The 22306-nt window shown below is 38.6% G+C and overlaps 1 protein-coding gene across 1 annotated transcript in view; it reads right to left on the bottom strand.

The window, feature by feature from the left end:
- Positions 1-22306, bottom strand: part of LOC135473172 (multiple C2 and transmembrane domain-containing protein 1-like) — a 59316-nt gene that overhangs the window by 5403 nt on the left and 31607 nt on the right. The window contains 11 exon segments of the mRNA XM_064753014.1: positions 4859-4906; positions 6248-6373; positions 6954-7073; positions 7207-7281; positions 8007-8108; positions 8521-8623; positions 9224-9365; positions 10007-10061; positions 10885-11071; positions 14043-14173; positions 14475-14651. Of these exon segments, the coding sequence (XP_064609084.1) occupies positions 4859-4906; positions 6248-6373; positions 6954-7073; positions 7207-7281; positions 8007-8108; positions 8521-8623; positions 9224-9365; positions 10007-10061; positions 10885-11071; positions 14043-14173; positions 14475-14651 (1266 nt within the window).

Below are 22306 nucleotides of genomic sequence, written 5' to 3'. Positions count from 1 at the left end.
AACTTCCTGTATCCATACAATGGTTCAGAAAGTTGGAGAAATTGCACTGACAATACCTACCTGGATTATGAGCATAACTAGTTAGCAGTATGGTTTTTAAGCATCATACAAACATGACCACATCTTGTCGCAAAATTTCATACTGAGATAACTATCACTTTGAAGTTACTTGGTAAAACAGAACTCTGCACCACTTATATAGAAAACTTAAAACTTTAAATCATGGTAGACTACTATTTTGAAAAGGGCAACTCCTGTTTTTCATGTACAAAATGAGTGAAATTTTACTTAATTATTTGATTTGCTTAAGTACATGTACCTGGGTTGACAGTTCTTAAGGACTGAAATAACTCTATGTTAAATTGAAGATTCATTGGGAAACCAGCTGTGATGATTGAATTGGCTGACAATTCAGCTAATTGGCTAATGAAAGTTATTTTAGGACAGAACAAAAAATGAAAAAAAAAAATGTAATTTACTTCAGCACTTCCAAACACATTAAAAAATTACAGATTTAAGAAACATTATGTGGATCATAGAATTCCAGAATTCTTCATTTTGAACTTTCCCTCCTCCGCACTAACCAACCACCAAGGAAACAATGGCTGTTCATGTTCATCGTGCTCAAAGTTAAGAGAGGAAATTCTCAATTAAATTAAACTCTTTAATTGTAAGGTTCATACACCGGAGAGAAAACATGATTACCAACATTCATTTCCAGTGAAAGTAATTATCACCTTTTAAAAACATTCTTTTGACAAACTCGGCAAGGTATCTTTTGATTAGTGATGAAGGCAAAAGACAGTGGACAAATTTCACATCTTAGCATTTCACACTTCAATATAGTTGTTAAGAGCAAAGCTTTTTGAGCAATTTCCTTTGCACAGCACCTACAATAGCTAAAAATTCTAACAAAGCAATTAGTTCTACATGTATTAAAACTATTTTAAAAACCATATTAAAACACTTTAATTATGAAATTCTGTGAAAGGAACTATGGAGCACATTTTTCTGGCATGTTTATGTCATTTACCCACTTCATGGGCAATTGTTAGAAACATTAGGGTATGAAATCCTCTGGTTTATAAAGTCAAGCTGGTGCATCTATATTTAACCCATATATTTGGCTGTGCATTTAAAGTAAAAACAAACCCGCTGTGTACATCAGGTGATGTATCCTTCACCTGAACAATTACACACACCTGAATTCCTCACTGAAAGACTTGATCAAAGAAACATTACAATTCTGTTCTTGGAAATTTTTGACACTTTGAAAATGAGATGGCTTCCAAAGTAGCCTATAATTTCAATATCTTTGTCTACAAGTATATTAGTATTTTTTTTTAAATCTTTTTTCTAACAATGAAATAAAATGTACAACAATGTAAGAGTGTACTGTAGGCCTATAAATCATATTTTGCTGGTATTTAACAGTGACTGACAGTGATTTGTCAAAACTTGAAATATTTTCATTTAAGTACTTATATACACACAGGATTGTAGAATGTACCAGCTATACCAACCAAGAAAGTCCCTCAACATACCATGTACCATTTTATACAATATACATGATACAAATGTGCTTCCTAAACTCCAGCGGTGATATCACAAGTCCACTACACAACTGTTCATGGCTAGTGAATTTCTGGTGTGAATACAAGTGTTGTGCAAGTCCAGTTGTAACCCATACAAAAACCAGGTATATATATATAAACCAACCTTATGTTCACCCTAAGGAGAAATAGGCAGAAAAATTTGGCTATTAGTGAATATTTTGGCTTGTCACCATTTCCATTTTGGAGTCTCTTCATAATACAACTACACAGGGCATTAAACCTCTTTATATTGTGTATCCCAGTATAGTGGCTTCCTCTCTCTGACAGTTCAGTTTATCAGGCTCATTCCTGAATACAAAAAATTCCAAAAGAGGTCAGAATGGATGATATTACACAAGACAACTGATTCTTATCGCTGTGTCTTTCAGTCAACGATGTAATTTGAATATAAGTCTGGTTTTTCCATAGAAGAATGAACATTTTGTGTTGAACTCAGTGAGAGAAAACAGCACGGACTACAAATGCTGATATCAGCAAGCTGCAGAAAAGAAATTCTGGATTTATATACCACATGACACAAATACACCTGTTGTATCATTATCAGAATGTACTTGTCAAAGTCCAAACCTGCAAACAAGTTTCTACTTGTCATTTATTACCACCTTGACCACATTGATGTATATCTACATGTACATACAGGTAGACCTTAGACATTAAAGCATGCATCAACTTAACCACCTGATGACTGAAGTTCAAAGTCCTGGTTCAAACCTACTTGTAGACTCTGGCATCGCTTGCTGGTGCCACTGACAATTTCAGAATTGTTACAACAAGGAAATATTTCTCATATATTTTTGGAGTCACACAAAAAAAACTTGTTAAAAAACTCATTACAAAAAAATGCGATTCCAAATGCCCTTACTTGCCAAAATTCACATTCAACAAAAAATAAGAAGTATTTCAAATATCAGGCTGGCAGGCAAAAATTTAGATGGATGTTGGAGGATACATGTCATCAGGAGTGATGGTGATTAAGTTTTGTATTAAATCAAAATATCATTCATCTGTCAACATACCACCCTTTCAAGATGACTGCAATAGGTACCTACACATGTGCCGACAGCAGCACATTGACATTACATTGAAGGTAGCACATCGTTACAGTAGAAACATTACATCAGTTTTAGCTGTAACAAAGTTCTAATTCACACTAGCCCAACCTATACGGTTGGAAGGCCACCACCTCATTTACTAAGCCACATTAATCTGTCCTCCCGCCAACTATGGGGACACCTTGATTGAGGACAGGATCAAGTACTAATTCAGATACAACCCCTGTTTAGCTCAGCCAGAAGTAAATTAGGACTTCAGGAAACAGTCAGAAACAGTTACATAAAGCTTACTTTATGGGTTAGATGATCGCAGCATTCTTTACAGCAGAAAAAACTATGAATACTTCAAACTGATACACGTATACGTAACAAGTATGTGTCAACATGTTGACAACACTTTTTTTGTGTTAAATCTGTAACAGCTCGTACAATATATTCAAGACAGCAGGGAACCCAAGATAAGGAAACAAACTTGTGAATATAAGCTTGTTAGATTCTACAGCAAAGCACACTTTTAAATAAAGAGCTGTATTGACACGAGTGTTGTTTAACACAAGGAGCCAGATTTCAAACTTAGAAACACAAAACATGCACAAACAAACACACGAGACAAGGATGTCAGTAATATATACTGTGTCGACTGATTACAAAACAAACAAGCAAGGATGATCAAGCTCTACAAAACTCATGTTAGTAAAACATCTGCACCTTTACCACAGGTTTCTGTACACTTTGTCGTCTCTAACAAATAAAATTAAACAAAATCAAAGCTATGATTGAAAGAAATCAAAAAATTTAAAGAGAAACCTGGAATACAGCAAAAGAAATCATGACACTGATATATATGAGAAGATATGTAAGTTAAAGATGAAGAGAATTATTTTCTTGTTTCTAATCAGTAGCGAAAGATAAAATTTAAGTCAAGAGTCAAAATAAAAACATTAAAGTTCTACTAAAGAAAATCTCCAAAAAAAAAATATATATATATACGGTGGAGCATTAACATTTTTTATGCCCACGCGATATACTAACGCACGCCAAGGAACCCTTGACTATTAGTGACTAATATTTTAAAACATTCAAGGCTATGGGCTATAGAGAAATAAGCTGTATGAAGCTTTCATCTTTAGTGACACAACAAATCGTTTTTGGTGTTTTTTTCATTATTAATGTGTGCATAAATTTAAAAAAAAGGTGCTTTAGGGGTCGAAAAGGTTGAAGATTTAAGTATTAAAGTACTGATGAAATGAAATACAATGCTGCTGAATGACGAAGGATGCACACTTTATTCTACATCAGAAGGTCTTCTTTTTAACGGGCTATAAATGAAAAGTAATGACCTAATGTAAACCAGCAGAACCAGGTCAATATCAATGGCTTCTATCCGAATATATAATTTTGTACTTCAGTGACATTTCTAGCAATGAAAGAAGCAGGACTGAGGCAGAATGAATAGATGACAAACTGTAAGGAAAGAGCATGTAAGAGAATTCCGGACCACGAGTAACATAAATATACATTTAGTGTTAACTAAAACCCAGCATGTAAAACAAAAATTTGTAAGTTGAAGATAAAAACTCTGTATGTCAAAATTTAAAATCTTAAACCCAAAATCCCAAGGTAGATACAATGAAGAGTTTACCTTCTTTGGCTGATTGATTGATAAAATACAACATACAATAACAGGTATTGAACAAATTATTGAATCACTTTAAAAATGAAATAAAACAATAATCAAAAAAAACCACTATGAATTTTAGTACTTCACATCTTTGATAAGCACTTTTCAAAGTTGGTTAATTTTCAAACTTGAAAACTGTTGTAGCCAAATGAGCATGCATGTATGAATCACAACACAAACAACAACCTTCCATTCCTCATTATTAATGCCATATCAACAGATAACAACCGGAACGGATTACATGCTGTAAAACTGAACAAATCATACAGTATATTTTTCAAATATTTTGGTAGCAAAATATGTTCTTTGCACCATTCACATTATAACTTTCAAAAATGTCTGGATAGAGCCCATCCAATCAGTTCAAACTTGCCAAGATATACATTTCCAGGTTTAAAATGTGTCACAGCTGAACAATCCTCATTTTTACATGCAAGTACAAAAATGAAGGAAGTCTGGAAATGTTAAGATTCACAAATCCAATAAAATAACAAGTGATTAATTATTACCTTTTCTTTTTCATCATCGTCATCGTCGTCTTCATCATCTGCATAATCCTAAAACCAACACCCAATGTCATGCTTGGAATTCCACTCAAATTATTTGTAATCAAATATCTCAAACTGTTATTATAAATAGTGATCTCCCCCTGTCAATTTATTCATTTACTTGTTTGAATAATTGGTAATTAATAATGTACTGAAGAATATGTAACATGTCTTTGCGTCTATCGATCAATGACCAATGACTAATGTTTCTTAGGCACATGTATATTTCATGTCATCTACACTTTCGTTAATGCAGGAATGTATGAGTGAGTATGATCAACATTTCTCATAATAACATAATAATAATGTTAAAAAATTTGAAATGTTATAAAGCTTACAACTGTACAAACCTTTAACACATAAATTCATGTACCTATGCTGATTTATGAGAGATGCACATTCTTGGGCGTTCCACTTGGGCAGCTCGTGCATATACCTCAAATTGGGCTTAGATTACATGTTTGGCCCTATGCCCATGTGCGTTACCGTGTAGCCTGTTTTAGACCTACACGCAGTAACCTCTCACTGTGACACATGTACTCATTTATATGCAATTTTACTGTGGAATCTCCAATACTATCCTCTTAATTTACTACCCTCACCTGGGAAACTAATTTACTTGCTGTGTGGTGGTCACATTGACAGCAAGAGCTTCAGCAGTAGCAAGAGTTTCGGCGGTACTAAGTGCCTTGCCGTCGACAGCCATTTTGAGGCGTCAAGTGACCTACTTCTGGGTGTGAAATGCAACTGAGTTTTGGCACTGAAATCCTTGAGAAAAGTTTCATACCATCAGCAAGAACTACTTCAACCATCTTAATTCAATCCAAAAAGGTATAAAAAACAACTTGTGTTTTTAGTGCAGGTAAGTTTGGGTGCGGTCAGCGTGGACTGTAGTGAAATCGCTCCCATCGAGTTGGAGTGCGCAGACGTGTCGTGATTTGTCTGAGAGGCGGAGACGGACTCAGTGTTATGATGAATGTCAGAATTGTAGATGGACTAATGCTTAGTGTGATCTATATAAACTTGTATAGATCACATGTATGGATATCACACAAAAAAAACAAAACAAATAAATCATAAGCAAAGACAGAGTGTAGATTTTTTTGAATTGCTCCATTTGCCCAACACATTTATGTTCTAACCCCAGAAGACCGTGTACCGCCAGGGTTCTAACCCCAGAAGACCGTGTACCACCAGGGTTCTAACCTCAGCTTCCGCTATTTGTGCGAGCGACCCCCCCCCCCCCCATACCTCCTGAGAACGTGCATCTCTCATAGGCCCTATGCTTAAATACATGTACCCACCCTGGTTTATACATAAATACATATATCCATTCTAATATACACTTACATCAGTTGAGGGCTCACCAGCAAAAGCTCCAACAACAGTAACAACGATGAGCTTTTGCAGAAAGACAATGAGCAATGTCACTGGAATCATGTAGAGTTCGAAACAGGAGACGATGATCAGGAAAACCTGTTGAAGAATAAGTTAGAAAACAATTCAAATCTGAGTAAAGTTTATGTTAAGGTGACAATGACCAGGAAAACCTGTCAAAGGACAATTCAGAAAACAACTCAGATCTGAGTAAAGTTTGTGTTAAGGTGACAATGACCAGGAAAACCTGTCAAAGGACAATTCAGAAAACAATTCAAATCTGAGTAAAGTTTGTGTTAAAAATCAGGATATGATGATCAGGTAAATCTGACTAAAAACAATTCAGAGAACAGTTTAAATCACAGTAAACTCTAACACAAAAGGCATGTGTAATGAGTTTACTGAAAGAATGGAGTAAGACAAAAGAAAGCTAATGCTTACAAAGTTCTTGAGTTCTAAACCTTCAAGTACAGAAATCAACTGACATCAAGTATAGTGCGATTCCTGCAGAAACAAAGCGACTACAAACACATCTGCACAGACCACTATTCCTGTCCTAGTATTTCTACTTGCCAGCTGTACAAACTTGCTGCTTCTAATGGAAGTTATACTGACAGGCAAATATCACTCTTTTCTGTTAAAAGTGAACAAAATTTAGATTTAACGTGCATTAACTTACTGTGAAGGCAGATATGCTCCGAGCTTTAGATTCCCAGTCGAAACAGCTTTGGAGAAATTTTCCTCCTTCCACAAAAGATTCTGCAATCTTGGACACTCGGTCAATGTTTCGTTTCATGATCTACCAAAAAAAAAAAAAAACTTCACCAACAACTTGGTGAAAACACTCGAGAACACATTTAGCTTCATTGAGATCACATATTTAGCACAGACTGTTTCACATGAAATGCAAGATAAAATTTGTGTGTACTCACCGATATTTTAAACTTTGGTTCAGGTTGCATAAATTTTTCCTCTCTTGGATTCACTGTTCTGATGGCTGCCTTCAGCTACAGATCAGAAATGCACAAGTGTTAGTCATGCTAAATTTCTTGGATATCTTTTCACTTCTTATTTCTAGATTTCTTCTAAATCCAAGGCATTGAATATCAGAAAACTAATGCTGTTTAGCCCTTCAATATTTCACAAAAAGCAAAAGTTATCCCCCCTGATTGTGACTATTCATTTCCTTACCACCACAGTGGTTTCCATGGTAATATGTTGAGGATTAGGCTGGGGGCACCAGTTTTTCTCTTTAGTAAATATTGGTTTTCATACACTTTTCAACGAGAAATTTTTATTCAATTTCACTAACCACATCAGTGGAATGAGAAATAAATTGTAATGACGTCACAAGATATTGGCATCTGTACAGGTATGTATGGCAGTTGGCATGAATACCCACACCATTGGAAAAGTCTGTGCACAATGGTTGTGGGTCACACTGACTGGATAATATGACGAAATCACTGTATCAGTAAGCCAAGAAATGACGACTGGAAACCTCTCTATTAATCATTTCACTTTACCGATACAGTATTCCAAAATTGGTATGGTAGATACTGTTAAATTTCATCGAAAAGTTAATGCTCTCAGGCCTTGTCTGTTCATGCTTTATCCCAATTTCTTCTAGATCTTCCCACATGTACCATCGTCTGATTACTGATTAAGTTTTCTTCGCTGACCCGCAACTATTTTCTTTCATTTAAGTTTCCCCCGCCCGTCCAAAACTTACATGGTTATATACAAAGTCCATCTCCAGTTGAATGGCCCCCTTGACCTTGCGTAGTAACTTCTTGTCTTTGAGAGCGTACCACCGCCTCTCCCCATTTTTAATCTGCAAGGCAACCATTATGGTCAGAATGAACATTATTATGCAAATATATGAATAATATCAAATAAACATGTGAATTAGGCCCTCACTAGGGTTAATGATCAATGATGAGAACTGCCTAGGATTTGACCCATGGGGTTGCCAGTTCAAATCCCACAAGTTCAACCATGGCTTTAAATCAGGAGGATTGGTCTTCTGTCCAGTTTCCACTACTGCTTATCCTAACTGTCCTCATAGGAGTAAAAAATTTCTTATTTCAGATTTAACGTCCCAATCAAAATAAATAAACAAATCTGTACCATGAAGAAGCTAAAGCTCCACTCGGCAAAACTTCTTAGTTAGTGAGGCCCCTTTAGCTATATAAGAACCCTTGAATTTCCACTACGAAAGTTGAACAAAGATTAAATACACTTACGTTGAGCAATGGAATGGCAATTTTTCCCAGGAATTCACATTTCTTGTCTCGATCTTCATCATAGACCGAAATTTCCAGCACAGAATGAATGTCCTTCACATTACTGAAGTTAAACAGACATGATCAAAAAAACATTCAAAGATGCTTTCTAATAACTATCCCATATCAGAGTAATAACAGCTTACTCAAAGCATTATAATAAACCATTATCATTTACAGTATTTTCGGTTCATGAAAACTGAAGACCAGTAAATCTGATAAATTCTTTCATCTCTTAAACTTGTCTTAGGGGTTTTCTTGCATATTACAAGAGAATCCTGACAAGGTGTTTCACAATGTACACAAGATTCCATTTATTTATGTATTTATTCATTCATTTAATGTTGCATACTATTTAATAATATCAAGGTCATCAGTTTCAAAAGTGGAGAAAACTGTAGTGCAACAACCACATGAGATTTCCCATTTGTGACCTACATATGTGAACGCCATATTGGAGGCAAGATTATTGGTTGTCAAGGAAGGTAAAACTGCACAAACAGACCGATCGACTGATCAAAAGTGTGATCAACTGCTTCTTGTTACCAAGGTCGACAACGACAGAGATGAACACTGTAAAACATCCTGATATCAAGCTAAAATGGGTACAGAAGACCTACATGTAGTGTGAAATATAAAGAACTGACCACTGGACAAGACTTACAATGTGAAGATTTTGGCCCACTCTGGGTTGAGGGTTTTATACTCTGTTTGAGTCTGGAGACGGGCATTCACTAACTCTACCACACAGAAGGGATCACTCTTTCCCCCGATGTCCGCTGAAGCCAGGCCACATGCCTTAAACACTACAAACATGGAGGGAAACATATATGTATATACAACAACAACAACCATAAAAAATTAAATTTCAGGTTTCAAAAAATTAAAAAATCGGGCAAAAAAAGTTTATAAAAGAAGTCTAAAAAGTGCAAATATGACTAAAGCCAAATGGGAAAAATACAATAAGATAATGTAAACAAATAATGACAAAACAAGTTAAGTAATTCAGTTACAGAGAGTTGTGATATAACCATTGACTGATCAGTCCTGGGCAAATACTCCACATCCAAGCCCTGCCGTATGACCAGTTCTTGTACAGACCTTGAATCTACCGGTACTCCACAGCAACGCTGATACATGTCACTTAGATTTACACATAACTGCAGTCTTATCAGGATATGGCATATTTCTTTGTCATACAATGTACTAATATACATAAACAAAATATATATTTGAGATGAGGAACCTGGTTGTCATGTTGAGGCGAAGACAACCGGCGGGGGTTAGAGGTTAGTTTGACATAATAACGGTTTGGCACTCTGCCAAAATCAAATAATGTGAACATTGTATGGGGTTCAGCAAGGAGGGTAGTTAATATGTGAGAGGCAAACTAGCCCTCATGCAGCCTGAAGAATACTGAGGAATTTCAGAAGATAACTAAACTCACCTTTGACCTGGAGCCAGCCCACGTCTTTTACTTGTTTAAAGGAATTGGCCAATCCCTGTAGACGTTAACAAAAGTTTTGCTTTAGACAATCAAAAGTATGACAACTCTATTTTATTACAGTTTTCTATATACACATGTTACAAACACTCAAAACTCTGTTGGAGAATATCCAACATAGCCATCATCAAAAACAGGTACATGTAAACTGAAGAGAACTGAAACCTGGATTATCATCAAAATATGTGCAGACTGCAGACAAAATATGTGTGAACTGCAAACAAAATATGTGTAGACTAAAGATGAAGACAAAATATCTGTAGACTAGACAAAACATGTGCAGACTGAAGACAAAATATGTGTATACTGCAGACAAAATATGTGTTGATATGTGTAGAATGTAGACAAAAATTGTGCAGCCTGTAGACAAAGTATGTGCAGCCTGCAGACAAAATATGAGCAGATTGCAGACAAAATATGTGTAGAAGGCAGAAAAAATACATGTAGACTGCAGACAAAATATATGATTACTGCAGACAAAATATGTGTAGACTGAACACAAAATATGTGTAGACTGAACACAAAATATGTGTAGACTGCAGACAACCTATGTGTAGACTGCAGTCAAAATATGTGTAGTCTGTAGACTGCAGACAAACTATGTGAAGACTGCTGACAAAATGAAATCAGTTAGAAAAAGCCTGAGGATAGCTCATGAAACTGTGCTAGGACAACTACCTAAGCTCGATAATCTGGTTCGAAACTCGAACAATCAGATGAACTTAAATTTTCTAACTTCATCCAACCTACTTTCAGTCAACACTCCCATTGAACAAAATGTAAACCAGACTAACTATGGTCATGATTACAGGCACACTTACATATTTCCGGACAATGTCTAATCTCTCCTTGGGGTTAGGTGTGAAGTTGGCCAGATCAGATGATGTCTCAGAGTCTGTCGTTCCGCTTATCGTCACCAGTAGCTTCACAATCCCGGCACCATCTTCCAGCTCCACCTCCAGGGTGTGCGTCACTTCCTTCTCCAGATTCTGCAAGTCTATCGTAGCTCTGGAAAACAGATTTGTATAAAGTTACAAGTACATGTATGCTTAGAACACTTCACACGCGCATCTCAGTGGTGTATGATGGAAGATATGGCGACCACAGAGATGTCACCTGTGCACCTCTAGCACCTCTTGGTTACATGTGATGGTGGCCACAGTCACTACAACAGATGCCACTGTGCATCTGAAGCACCTATTAGTTGTGTTTGACAAACACCCAGAGACCCCAGAGGATGTCATTGTGCACCTGAAGCACCTACTAATTGTGTCTGACAACAGATCCAGAGACTCCAGAGGATGTCATTGTGCACCTGAAGCACCTATTAGTTGTGTTTGTCACAACACCCAGAGACTCCAGAGGATGTCATTGTGCACCTGAAGCACCTATTAGTTGTGTTTGACAATAGATCAAGAGACTCCAGGGGATGCCACTGTGCACCTATTAGTTGTGTTTGTCACAACACCCAGAGACTCCAGAGGATGTCATTGTGCACCTGAAGCACCTATTAGCTGTGTTTGACAACAAATCAAGAGACTCCAGAGGATGCCACTGTGCAACTGAAGCACCTACTAATTGTGTTTGACAACAGATCCAGAGACTCCAGAGGATGCCACTGTGCACCTGAAGCACCTATTAGTTGTGTTTGACAACAGATCCAGAGGATGTCATTGTGCACCTGAAGCACCTATTAGTTGTGTTTGACAACAGATCCAGAGACTCCAGAGGATGCCAATGTGCACCTGAAGCACCTATTAGTTGTGTTTGACAACAGATCAAGAGACTCTAGGGGATGCCAATGTGCACCTGAAGCACCTTACTGTGCACCTCATACCGAAAAAATCTTTCTGATCTGCAGCAAATGAGGACTGAATTTCTCAACAATCTGTTCATCATGGAAACACAAACAATTATCTCTGTACCCTGGAGCTTCCAAGCCATTCAAACAATCGTCTTCTACATTGAAATCAAATGGAAATGGCAAAACAAGAAGTTATTGTGTTTGGTTCTACTTGTTTCACTATAAGTACATCTATCACTGTAAACTGCACAAGCAGTAAAGCTAAAGCATATGTCAATTTGATTTAACTTACTTTGTGACAGAATACAATGAAATTGGTTATGTAGTTCAAACAGCTGGAAAGATTGATTCTTGCAAGGAAAGTAATACTGGGGTGTTTCAGGGATACCTTTTGTCACCACACTGTTATAGAATTACGTCAGTGATCTGTTTTCCTTGAGTAAATCATGTTAGGACACATCACGTCAAAGTCTTCCTTTGATTCGGAACCTGCTGATGCCATAAACCGTCATCTATATGTGTCATCAGTCTTCTCACATTTGCCAGAAATCTACTGAACTCTACAGCTATAAGTTACAAACACGATGACTCTGCATATTTATAAGGACACATAATCAATACATGAATGTGTAACAAGGCAATTAATTACACGGCCAATGTTGACATATTCATGACTACAGAGGGGAATAAATCCCACAGAAATGCTTAAGGCAGAGTTGTGTTTCTAAGATGTGAGGCAGAATCCAACAAGGGGCTCAAGGTTAAGTGGAATTCACAGAAAGCTACGATACACACTGGCAACAGGATAACAACTGGACTCTTAATAAACAGCTAGCCTGACATACAGGAGCAGAACATGTCAGATCCAAGCACTAGAATCTGTGCTTCTTGTACCGGAATAGAAAATTTAATCCCTAATAACAACAATAGTGTTATTTTAAACCACTTTCTGAATCATCAATCTGATTAGGACACCTATCCTAGTTTGTAAATAAGACTACAAAACACTCATGTTGTATTCAATATGTCGAGCGGAGCCCTCTGTAGGCAAGTGAGCGAGAGTGCCAGCATGGCGCAATGACCCAGGAACCTTCCATCCATGTGGTCGCTCTGAGTACAAGTCCAGCTCATGCTGGCTTCCTCTGCGGACGTACATGGGAAGGTCTGACAGCAACCTGCAGATGGTCTGGGGTTTCTCCCAGGCTGTGCTCAGTTTCCCCCAAACTCCAGACCGCGGTCGTATAAGTGAAATATTCTTCAGTACAGTGTAAACAACCAATCAAATAAATAAATAAACAAAGGATGTTGAGTCTGGAATAAAGAGCAGGACAAGGACAGTACCCTCTACCAAACAGTATTTTGTCAGGGGCTGCTTGTTTGGTACAGGACAAAACTGCTTTTAGTAATGTGAGAAGCCAGAAGATATGCCATTACACCTGCACCAACTTAAAATTATTTCCAGGCCTGCATATGATACAGTAAACACAGGGAATGCAATGCAAAAAATATACACAAATTACACCAAAAGTCTTGACCAGTTCTTATAATATAGACTGAAACCAATCTTGGCCCTCTTGTACTGGAGATATCAAATCCAATAACCTGAACATGCTGCCAGAAAAAACTAGATTCAACCCAGCAACCTTTTTAGCTGATTTAACCCCGGCAAGAGCCAAATGGCCCACTTGGGAGAACATAGGAAAATCAATAGAGACACTTTAACACTTAATGAAAAGTTTCTACAAGTCATCATCGCTCCAGTAAGCTTGTGTAGATGAAGATCAAACAGTATTAGCACTTGGCTGCTTCAATAAGTTTTCCACCTTGGTATTAAAAATGAAGTCAAGTAGTTTCACCCTGATGAGCTGTTTTCATGTGGACATTTGGAAAACCAGGCATGTAGTACATGTAGGGCTTGACACACACGAGAGCTTAAGGCCCCACTTGACTTTACTCGGCTGTTGTGTTGGGTCCTAAACACTTGCATATGTGAAACGACGGTGGAACTCAACTCAAGCTGTACTCCAGTAATAGGTGTAATCATATGTCCATCTGTGACAGGGACTAACTCCAGTTCGTTTCATTTGAGGAACTTCAAACATCCCCTTTGGTAATTAGCACTAGGCTCTTGCAGATAACTGAAGTTTGATATCTTTGTTAAGGCACCTATCTTACCTGCCCATGGGGTCATCCTTGCCTGTTACATCATGGTCCCACACAGAGATTTCCAGATGGCTTGTCTGACCGTCAAACAGACGCAGGTCAAACTGCTCCAGCCACCGGGGATTCAACGTCTTACTCTTATGCTGAAAAACCCACAAAAACCTGGTAATACTCTGGGTAACAGTGGGGATTTGAACACATATGACAAAGTGACTCATACTTTCACTGTTGTAATGGCTTAAGGTGGAGATACATGAATCTGTGGCAGATTCTACAAAGCCAGCTTGGACATACCTCAAAATATAAAACCTAAAAGTAACATATGATCCAAGAAGGCACAAAACAGTATATTTCTCAAACGCAAATCAAACTTTTTCTTGGATCCCGTACCATGTCTTGAACTTGACCCACATGATTATTCCTCTAATACAGAAAAAGGCATACCTTGCTTTTGTACTTCTCGTTGCCTAGACGAAACTTGACATAGGGATCGCTGAGACCATTGTCATCCATGGGCAGTAGGTTCTTTCCTTCAACCAGAACCACTGTCACAACACTGTTCCACATCTGGGACTTTGACTTCTTCCCAGCCTCTCCCAACTTTGAACCCTTCTTGTTGAACTGACAATATAAACAATCAATGCAAACAGTAAACTAAGATTTAATGGTCTCAAGAAATGCTGGCTGGGATACATTTTCAATAGGCTTCTTGGGCAGTAGTGCACAAAAGTACAGTATATCAGCACCTCAAGTTTAAAAGCTGTAAGGGAAACAGTTCTGTAGATATAGAATTAAAGCCATAGAAATGCAATACATCACAAAAAACAGCTGTTGGGATCCATTTTAAGTAGGCTTCTGGGCCAACCGTGGGTATATTCGCACCATATGCTTGAAAGCTCTGAAGAAAGTGTTTCCATAACAACATAAAAACACAATATGTCAAAATTCCCTGCCCAAGGTTGGGATTGAACCTGCGCCTTATGTGACTCATGATCATGAGTCACACACCTTACAGCTGAGCAGCATACGTCCCACTTCCACATTTGTCAGTATAGCAATAGATTACACACTTATACTGATAGCAATCTGCCAGCAACCTACAGAGGTTCGTGGGTTTCCCCTGAGCTCTACCAGGTTTCTTCCCACCACAATGCTGGCCGATGTCATATAAGTGAAATATTCTTAAGTAGGGCATAAAACACCAATCAAATAAATAAACATACTGACATGCATACAATCTGTCATACCTATCAATCACCATGAACACCAAACTTTTTTTTGGTGAAATGACCATGGTCTATCAATTTTAATGATGTTGAAAAACAGTAAAAGCTCAGCAAGCAACTTTGGTGACTATAAAGCAGCCAAACACCAAGTAAATCAAGCAAGCAAATGTCACATGAGAAATGCAGTATGCCTACATAAAAGTAACATGTCAAACCTCGATATGGCTGTTAGAACAGCTCTCTTCCATGCTGCTACATGTAGCCCCAGAGCATTCTGCTAAACTGAGATAGGCCACAAATACTATTAGCTTGTACATCCTAGCACTACGTTGAAATCAAAATGTCTCCTTAACCAATCCCTTTTCACATCTTGTAAGCATACGTACTGTACAACATACTGCCTATACAGTTCCCTGCATGTGTGATCAACAGTGACATTCTTGGCAGCTAAGTCTGTTTAACATTCCCCATTAGATTTGGCCACAAAGCCGAGGGTTTTACAAGGTAAGTAGTGCTTAAATCCCATGCTGCTCATCACCACTTAACTACTGCCAAGGTTTCTGGCACATCGACAGCAGCTGTGAAACAATATATAAACAGTCTGATATAAACTAAACCTCATCAGCTCTACTTAAACTGTTACCTATACGCACCAGGTGTTGAGAATACACACAGTCCCTCACAGTTCAGGGCACTTCCTGTTGCTCAGCTGTTATATCCGACAATCAGGTAACTGTAATGCTGCCAATTCTACATGCATCAGGACAAAAAAGGTTTAACTGCCTGGTTTCCTTGGCAATGTTAATTCACACAAAACCATCAAACAGCTATTAGGTGACTGCTGTTATAAAGGCCCACTACACTCAACAGGCAGGCGTTATGCAACAAGTACATGTAAGTCAATTTTACCTTCAAGTCCAATGATTCCGTCTCCATGGAAACATGACACCCTAGATTAGCAAAATGGTTGCCAGGCAATGAGTCTCCTGTAGAGACAATTTCCACTGTCTTTGCACACAACTGCACAACTGGAGAGTCAGTCATGTTGAGGAACATTCATGAGCAGATTGAGCCATAAAGACAACTTCACGCAGAGCTCCACCAAATATCAGAGAAAGCTGTTAAGTCTCTTGATGTGAATGTGGATTGGTCGTCCTGCTGGCAATCAATGGGTATCACAACAAGAAAGGCTTGACTCAGATACAAGCTTTCAAAGTTTCAGCCTCAAATCAATACTGGTCTATGTATATACACATATACATGAATACATACACCCATATGGATTTAATTTAAGAAGCTAAATCTTGTGGAAATGACTATAGACAACATCGCCATTAATATGTTTGCCACATTTATTGCAACTGTGGAGACAGCACGCTGTAAGTGACATGAATAAATACTGTATTTCACCTAAAAATTTGCCCATGACCATGTTACAAATCTTGCTCAATTCCTAGGGCTATCTGACCTAAGAAAGGTGTTCTGAGGTTTCTTTGAAAGATAGGATGAATCTTTCTGGGAAAGTGTATGTTTGAGCACAAAATGTAATGTTTGTGACCTTTATCTGCCTGTAAAGCTGCACTGTTAGTGGATGAATGTTTGGGGCAAATACAGTAAACAATTTAAAGGTTCAGCATTACATTTTTATATCCCAGAACTATACAGCTGGTCATAAAAGCTTGAGTGCAATTAACATAGGCCATAGATTTGAGTATCAAAATATAAACTGTACATGTATACACCAGGCACTTTTTCAAATCAAGAGAAAACAATATTTAAATTATATGCTTCTTTTTAAGAAAACTTTTGATACCTGAGCTAGCTTGTAGTATCACTTAAGTCGGGTAAGCCATACAGTACAATGATTGAATAAATTAAAATTGTTTTAGTGTTCATTTATATAGGTGACTCTAATTTTGTAATATCTTATACAAGGAAGAACTTGATATGTGTAAATTTTCTTGCTGTTTGACTTTATTCATAGTATGTTCACTACAGTACAATTCAACTTGTGTTTCAATTCCTTTCCATCAGAACACATTTCAATTGCTCAGTTTACAAAATAATCATTTACACATGTATATCACGCTTTAGGATTTGCTTTCTTACCCAATTAAACTGATGTCTCATGACTATATATGGCACTTGGCTCATTTCAAATACACTGGAAACTTCTTTATAAAAATAGCCCACATACGTACAGGCTGATCGCCTTTACAGCCCTCGACATAAGAGGAGATCGAACCGACCGATCACGTGTCGATCACCTCATTCGAAAAAAGGGGGACCGAAACGTCGGTTACCATAAAAGCCACAGGGGACCGATAAATAATTTCGGCAGATTAGGAGTGAACGTGTACGTAGTGTCTGCCGCTGCCGAAAATGCAACCGCTCAGTCAAAGGGGAGCTTGTCGCAGTGCGGCGCGAAGGGAAATGCATGCATGCGCTATGAGCCGTGGGTCAGGACGCAAAAGACATTTGGTCATCACAAAAATAAAACAGTTAATTGGGTCACTGTCCAAGCGCGGCGCACAGAAGGTGTAGTTTAACGTTCACTGATACCCATGTATCTTTACCAACCAGAAGTTTAGGGTCCAACAACACTGACAGGCATGCATATGCTGTGATCTGGACGATTCCAATTATTGGAAACTAAAGGGGTGGTGAGGTTGTTCCAATACGCTTGTGTTGTACTTCGATCTAGGAATTTCATAACTGTCAATGAAAACTTTGAAGAGAATACGTACTTGTATCATATATCACAAGGCCAATCTTAAAATGCATTGCATGGATTATTTTGCTTGAATTGGCTTGCAAACCTAAACTCAAAGGTCCCTTGTTCTGCTGCTGTCTAGAAATCTGGTGCCGCGTCTCTTTCAGGCGATTAAAACAATGCCAGCTAAGTTTTTGTCTTCATATTCATATCTGTCCATCTCTTATTCTACTGATATCGGTTCTGCTGGAAAGACAATGTACATGTATGTATTAATAGAATGCAATATATGTGTACATGTGTCCGTTTACTCGATCGCAAAACAAGGTAATCAAAACAAGGTTAAAGTCCATGGCATTCCACCGTTGGGTCAACGGTCGCCAGAAATAATAGCCAATCGTTTTAACTGCTAATTAGAATATTGACAGAGGCGCCGCGCTGAAGATGTTTGTCACAGTCCAGAGCGGAATATTGGCGCTACGTCGAGCAGAATCTTTTGAGGAGCTGACGAATATTGCTTAGATTTTAATCGTTATTTGTGTATAAATATGTTTTGATGGCTACCAAAAAGCCAGAGACTGTCCATCAAAAAACCTTCGAAAAGTGGCCTTTCAAGGAAGAGTTCAGAGTTTTGGCAACTGACAGTGATGGTAATATCACTAAACTGCAGTGCAAAATATGTGCGGACAACTTGGCAGCTATCAGGGCAGAGGCGGCAAGGCGAAATGTGAAAGGTGCAGCGTTTAATGGCATTGTGAACCTGGCAGACGGTGTTGAGTGCGTCCACCGAGGAAACTTATCTCGTCATATCAAACCTGGTGGACTGCATGACTGGGCCAAGCAAAGATTTGGCAAATCACCCGTGGCATCAACGAGCAGTGCTCCACAGGCAGGGTACGTACCATTTAAAGACATTAAATTTAAAGTTTAAAATAAATGTAACTGTATAGGAAAATGATACACACTGATGTAATAATGTAGAATATAATAATAACTTGTTAAATATAATCACGAAAATATTTAAAATATAGGTGCCGTATGCATATAGTTACACTGGTGTGCATGTGTTGTTCATCGTATATAGATTATAATTTGTAATGTTTAAGCTCGAGTTTCTAAATGATTTTCTCTCCCTTTTGTTTAAGGCCTCCCAGTGGATCTGGTCAACGCCGCATTGATATTCTTATCGACCAAACTTCAAGCACAGCATATAGGCACCTATTCAACACCGCCCTTTGCATTGTCCGGCATGAAAGGCCGTTTTCTGACTTTCGTAGTCTTGTTACGCTACAGCGCAAGAATGGAATCAAACTGTTAAGCGGAAAAGACACTGACAAATGTTGTCGCCAGTTCGTTTCTATAATGGCCGCAATACTCCGACAGGACATTGCAAAAATGCTGCTCCGCTCCAACTTCTTCTCGGGCCTTATGGACGGCTCCCAGGCCAGGAAGACGGGTTCAGAAAAGGAGCTAATCTATGCAAAAATTGCAGTGAACGGATGCACTGTAGAGCTCCTTGTAAAGTGCAAGGATATGGCCGAGATCGGAGGGGAAGATGCTCGAAGTTTAAAGCAGGCCTACGATCAGGCATTTTTGGATTCCTGTGAGGTGCCGAAGGAAAGGCATGACAAACTGATGGTGAGCATCTGCACTGACGGCGCCAGTGTAAACATGGGGAAATATAATGGCGCATGTACCCAACTGAAGGCTGAACGAGAGTGGCTGCTTGTGGTACATTGTTCAAACCATCGTCTGGAGTTGGCCATTAAAGATGCCTTTGCCTCTGACAAATCGTTCGAAGAAGTGGACGAAATCATGACACAAATGTATTATCACTTCAGAAACAGTGGCAAAGCCAAACGAATATTCACAGCGACAGCAATCGCATTGGGCGTTATTTGCGTCGCTTTCACGAAGGCGCACGGGACGAGATTTCAAAATCACAAGTACAGGGCATGCAAGGCCATGGTGATTAACTTTTTGCCCCTCTGCTTGTATTGTGAAAATATGATAGAAACACCAGGCGCGTGCAAGACAGAAACGGTAGCAAAACTCCGTGGATACCTACGAAAGTTCTTGTCATACTCCTATCTCAGCAGTCTTAACTTCTACATGCAAGTCCTGAGGGTCACAGCTCAAATGTCATACGTCCTGCAAACCCCAACGTCACTAATAACAGACGTCACTGAATCGATTTCAGAGGCAAAAACCAACCTTCGTGAATTGACGGCAACTGAAGAAGACTTGCCGTTCGATACGGAAGGGACAGCCGAGAGTGACAGTGTGAAACTATCGGCCAAAGCAACAAACTTGCCAGCGACGCTTGCCTTCAAGGAAAAACTAAACGAAAAACAAAAGAGACAGGTCGAAAAATACTGCACTATTGTGAAACAGGACTACGACATCAAGTTTGTGCGCCAAGGAAAAGCAAATGTCCGGAGAGTTAAAGAGACTCTGATCCCAGCAATATCTGAAGCTATTGATGCGAGATTTGCTCCTTTCCTCTCTGAACAAGAAATCTATGCATTTGTTCAAATAGCTGACCACAGATGCTGGGACTTCGAAGAAAAGACATTTGGTCTTGACAAAATCCAGAAGCTGAGTGAGCATTTTCAAGAGCCGCTGGGGTATCATGAGTACGACATGAAAAAGGCCCAATCGGAGTTCAGACAGCTGAAGGCCGTTGTTGCTGCGAAGTACAGAAAATTCCGCAACCCCTTGCAGCTGTGGAAAACAGTCTTTCAGCATTCTGTCTCTAAGTATCCCAACATCCTACTGCTGATAGAATTGTGCCTTTGTTTTGCTTGGAGTTCTGCAACGGTGGAACGCGGTTTCAGTGTTTGCGGCCGGACCTTGACAGATGCCAGAACGTCCATGAGCAAGGGTACACTGGATGACCTGCTTGTACTCAGGATAAACTTGCCATCGCTCGAAAAACTGGACAGCGAGTATGAAACAAGCCTGGTGGATAGAGCAGTGTCACAGTATCTGTCAACACCAAGAAGAAAAAGTGGAAAGGCGAAGCAAGTCGCCAAATCTGGAGGTTCTAGCGAGCCTGGACCAGCCATAATGCCCACTCCATTCTCATCCAGCCGAAATCCTCTGTTAGAGGATGACAGTCATCTGTATATTTCAGAAACTGATAGTGACGCAGACAGTGTGTCTGATGATTCAGAAATAAGCGATGTCGAATCAGTGGAAATGCCGATGGAATTCGAAGAGGAGATTCTGAGTGATTAAAAACAAGATCGCCTACATAAAAGTGTAAAACTTTAGCTAGGTGCCATTAAATTTAGTTCTTTGCCTTGCACTGACTTTGTTGATTGACTGTTACATAATCATGGCTGAACTTTTCACGTCAACACGTTATTACTTCAACAGGAAAGAATGACTTTTGTGCAGATCTCGTTTATTTGGTTTTGAATTTTTAACGTTTTGCTTTGAACTAAAATATTTCTACAACATACATGTATAATATATATGATAATGTGTGTGGACGTCGTATCATTCTTGCACATTGATTACTTATTTAAACTCATTTTTTTACCTTTTATCGCAAACTTAAATACATGCATATAATATATATATATATAACGTTTGTAACGAAGTCGTGTGTGTGATGACATACACCTCGGGGGACCTGGCATTTCAATGCAATAACGTCTTATATGTTATGTCTTTTACATTAAAACCATTTAAGTATGATTGTGTGGTTTTGTTACATATTCAACTGCGCCTGTATTAAAGACAAACGTACAGAAGGCTATTTTTCAAAGACTTGCGCCAGCATTGGTTCTTTCGTGGTATGTTAACATACAATTACAACTCCAAACGGTAACAACGCGAAGTAACGAAAACTCCGGCCGATATGAGTCATTTGAAAAATAGTTTTTGCAAAAATAGGTATAGCAACGGATACGCCAGGTAGATATGTCATGCATATTTATCCTCATTGTAGAAAAGTCAATGTTCTCCTTCACCTCCTATCTTGCCAAAATACTGACTGCGAATCCACATGGCGTGAGTGAAATGTTTGTAGACATCGCCATGATCTACATGCATCAATCAATCCTTGTATTTAAATTCAATAATTACGTTCTATAACTTATGCGTATATACCGCAGGCTGGTAGTCATAAGTCTGCTTTAGACAGATCGCATAACAAGTTAGGAATACGAAACTTTCAATTTTGAGTGGTTAAATTTCACCGTGGCAGTCCCCGCCTGTAACTGATTGACTGGAAGTGTGGGCGAGTCCAAAAGCATGCTAGCGTAGGGGGTTTTCGACTCGAACTAATGTCATTATTATTTAATGCTTGGTTCCGCTGATTTTCTGTG

This window comes from Liolophura sinensis, chromosome 8 (genome assembly GCF_032854445.1).
Source record: "Liolophura sinensis isolate JHLJ2023 chromosome 8, CUHK_Ljap_v2, whole genome shotgun sequence".
NCBI lineage: Eukaryota > Metazoa > Mollusca > Polyplacophora > Chitonida > Chitonidae > Liolophura > Liolophura sinensis.
This window is presented reverse-complemented; position numbering and strand designations above follow the sequence as displayed.